The sequence below is a fragment of the Hipposideros armiger genome, unplaced genomic scaffold (assembly GCF_001890085.2).
Source record: "Hipposideros armiger isolate ML-2016 unplaced genomic scaffold, ASM189008v1 scaffold_639, whole genome shotgun sequence".
Classification (NCBI taxonomy): domain Eukaryota; kingdom Metazoa; phylum Chordata; class Mammalia; order Chiroptera; family Hipposideridae; genus Hipposideros; species Hipposideros armiger.
Window position 1 is genome coordinate 739,087 of NW_017731989.1, and position 3,890 is coordinate 742,976.

General features: G+C 45.2%; 1 protein-coding gene across 1 annotated transcript in view; it reads left to right on the forward strand.

The window, feature by feature from the left end:
* The first annotated feature begins 456 nt into the window (after positions 1 to 456).
* Positions 457 to 3,890, forward strand: part of LOC109372489 (cationic amino acid transporter 3-like) — an 11,220-nt gene continuing 7,786 nt past the window's right edge. Inside the window, exons 1-2 of the mRNA XM_019625764.1 lie at positions 457 to 829; positions 1,414 to 1,569. Coding sequence (XP_019481309.1) covers positions 457 to 829; positions 1,414 to 1,569 — 529 coding nt within the window. The remainder of the gene's footprint in view (positions 830 to 1,413; positions 1,570 to 3,890) is intronic.

Genomic DNA, 3,890 nt, shown 5'->3' on the forward strand with positions numbered 1-3,890 from the left:
TTCTTTTTTTTTTTTTTAATTTTTTATTGGGGAAGGAGAACAGCCAAGTTGTTGTGCTTCAATCTTAGTTGTGGAGGGCGCAGCTCGCTTAGCTCCAAGTCCAATCGCCATCTGGCTGCTCATTGGCAGCTTGGGGCCGCTCAGCTCAAGGTGCTGTGTTCCATCTTAGTTGCGGGCAGGCGTAGCCCACCAACCCATGTGGGAATCGAACCAGGAACCTTGTTGCTAAGAGTTCATGCTCTAACTACTTAGCCATCTTGTCACCTGTTGGCAGCTCAGCAGCAGCTCAGCTCGGGTGCAGCTCACTGGCCCATATGGGAATCGAACTGGTGACCCTGTTGCTCAGAGCTCATTCTCTTAACCAACTGAGCCACTCAGCTGGCCCTGGATGTACATTCTTGATGGCTTTCTGTCTTGTTTTCTCTGCAGATCTTAGCCTCTTCAACTCCATCTAGGATGCTGTGTCAGCATGTTCGCCAATTTGGTCAGAAGCTGGTCCGCAGGCGGCCCCTGGAGACCAGGGGAGGGTCTGAGAGCCACTTGGCCCGTTGTCTGAGCACTCTGGATCTGGTGGCCTTGGGTGTGGGCAGCACCCTGGGAGCAGGAGTGTACATCCTGGCTGGTGCAGTGGCCAAGGACAAAGCTGGACCGGCGATTGTCATCTGCTTCTTGGTGGCCGCCCTGACTTCTGTGTTGTCTGGGCTCTGCTATGCGGAGTTTGGGGCCCGGGTACCATGCTCTGGTTCTTCCTATCTCTACAGCTACGTCACAGTGGGACAACTGTGTGCCTTCATCACTGGATGGACCCTCATACTCTCCTATGTCATTGGTAAGACGATGAGACCATTGTGGGGGAAAGAAAGGGCCTAAGATCAGGAACATAGGAGGAAGGATTGGGGTCTTCACCCTCATTCATGAACATTTTGTCCACCTTGTGAGGGGAAGTGCATAACAGTGTCAGGAAACCCTCTAAGACTTCATTCTACTCAACTCTATCCTGCTTTCCTTAAATTACTGAATTAAGAACCAGGAAGAAATAGGAACTGTAGGAAGCGGGGAAGAATTCTTGTGTGTGAGAGAGAGACACGTTCCCCAAGGCTCACTATTGTGAGGCCTTTGCTCAGCTGTCACCTTTGTAAAATTTTCCCTGACCACCTAATTTAAAATATCAACACTCATCTCCCAGCCCTCCAGTCCCACTTCCCTGTTGACTTGCACAACACTGGTCTCCTATTACATTAAAAAGTTTACCTGTTCTGTAAAACATCTGTGTCTGCTGTCCCCAATCCTTAAAAAGAAAAAAAACTCTTTGAGATTAGGTATTTTGTCTTTATTTTCCCCCAAAAAATATATCCCATGGTGCCTTAGTGGAGGTGCAAATTGCAAATGAATGTTACTTCTTCTGCCCTGCAGGGAGTGCCAGTGTGGCCAGGGCCTGGAGCTCCGCCATTGACAGCGTGACTGGGAACCACATCTCACGGGTCTTGCAGAGGAGTTTCTCTCTGCATGTGCCTCACCTGACCCAGTACCCAGACTTTTTCTCGCTGGGCCTGGTGCTGCTGCTCACTGGTGAGGCAGGGGTCAGGGACAGAATGGGGATAGTGGGGCTTGGAGGGGAAGCTGGGATCGAAAAGCTTGGAGTGGCAAAATGGTGGGAGGAATTAGAGACTGGAAAGGGGAATCTGTGGTGGGAAGGGCAGGAGGGCAAGATATAGACCATTGTTTTCCACCCTTGCCACCACTGGCATTTTGAGCTGGATCATTTTTAGTGTGTGTGTGTGTGTGTGTGTGTGTGTGTGTGTGTGTGTGTGTGGTCTGTTCTGTGCATTATGAGATTTCATTTTTTAAAAAAATTTTGAGTCTATTTGAGCCAAACTGACATGCCAGGAAGCAAGATCTCAAATGGTCCTAAGATTTCATTAAAAAAAAAATCATTGTAGGATATGGCACCTACCCCTTCAAATGGGACAATCAGAATATCTCCAGACATTGCCAAATGTCCATTGGGGAACTAAGTCACCTCCAGCAGAGAGCTATTGACTTAGACTGACAAGTTTCTTCCTCTGTACTGAGACCAGAGTTTTACAAAATGATGTCATTTATTTTTTATTTTTTTATTTTTTAAAGATTTTTATTGGGAAATTGGGGGGATGGGAACAGTGCTGGGGGATTGGGGAAGGGGAACAGACAAGTTGCTGTCGTTTTGTTCTTCAATCTAGTTGTGGAGGACGTTGCTTNAAAAAAAAAAAAGGAAAGAAATTCTGACACACACTACAACATGGGTGAACCTGGAGGCCATTACGCTCAGTGCAGTATGCCTGACACAAAATGGCAAATACTGTATGACTCCACTTTTATGAAGTATCTAGAGTGGTGAAATTAGCAGAGACAGAAAGTAGAATGGTGGGTGTCAGAGTTGGGAGGACAGGGAAGGAGTTAGTGCTTAACGGGGACAGAGTTTCAGTTTTGCAAGATGAAAAGGATTCTCGAGATGTGATGGCACAACAATGTGAATGTGCTTAACACTTCCAAACTGAACAGTTTAAAATGGTTAAGATGGCAAATTTTGTTATATGTATTTTACCACAATTTAAAAAATCTTAGTAGGGCGCCTTGAAGGTAGTAATAACCATAGACATTCTGATAGCATCAGAACAGAGGCTCCCGGCTACTCTCATCCCCACCCTGCCCTCCCAGGATAGAGTTACAATCTGGTATGGGTTTCCAGCTCTGTTTTAGAGCCATTATCAGCTCTAGTTCCACCTGGCTTACTCCTCACTGGCTTACAACCTCACTGACTCCTATCCAGTGATCCAGGGTGGGCTCCAACAGTCCGGTAAGTCTGGGTAACCCCTTTTCTGTAGGAGACAGGACGAGTATTCACTAGATAGTTGTAGAGACCTCGACAATCCTAGCATGCAGTTGCTAAGTCTGGCTCCATGCCAAGGGTGGAAAAGACCCATTTTCCAGATGAAAGTACAAGGAACTGGAAGCTGCCTGCGTGCGTGTGAGAAGGAGTGGGGGAGGGGGAGACTGGATGAGTTGTCTGAAGGCTCTAAGGCTGTTTTCTTAATTCATGTGTAAACAATATTAAAGATTAAACGTTATTCAGGGTTTAGGATGGATAGGTCACTGATTTCATTCAGCCTCTTACACATAGATGCTGATTTATTTGTTACAGCCAGCAACTCTGTGAAGCTGGCTCTATTATTACCATCAGCAGCATTTTGAAAAAATGGTGGAAAATACACATAAAATTTACTGTCTTAACCATTGACTATTATTATTGACAAAATTTTCTAAAAAATTGTGGTAAAATCCACATAACATAAAATTGACCATTTTAAAGTTTACTTAAACTATTTTAAGTGTACAGTTCAGTAGTGTTAAATATATTTACATTGTAGTGCAACCAATCTCCAAGACTCTTTTCATCTTGCAAAACAGAAACTGGGTACTGTTAATTAGTAACTCCCCATTTCCCTTCCCCCAGTCCCTGGCAACCACCATTCTACTTTCTTTTTTCCCAATTACAGTTGACATTCAACATTTTATTAGTTTCAGGTGTACAACATAGTGACTAGACATTTATATAACTTGCGAAGTGATCGCCCAATTAAGTCTAGTATCTCCCTGACACAATACATCAGCAGTTCTCAACCTGTGAGTCGTGGCCCCTTTGGGGGTCGAACGAACCTTTCACAGGGGTCGCCAGGTACTCGTATGTGGGCGTATCTGCATGTGGGCCTGGAGACGGATAGAGGAGCGGTGTCTCGGTTCCTAAGACCATAGAAAATATGTGTTTTCTGATGGTCTTAGACGACCCCTGTGAAAGGTTGAGAACTGCTGCTATACATAGTTATTACTATATCACTGACTATATTCCCTAT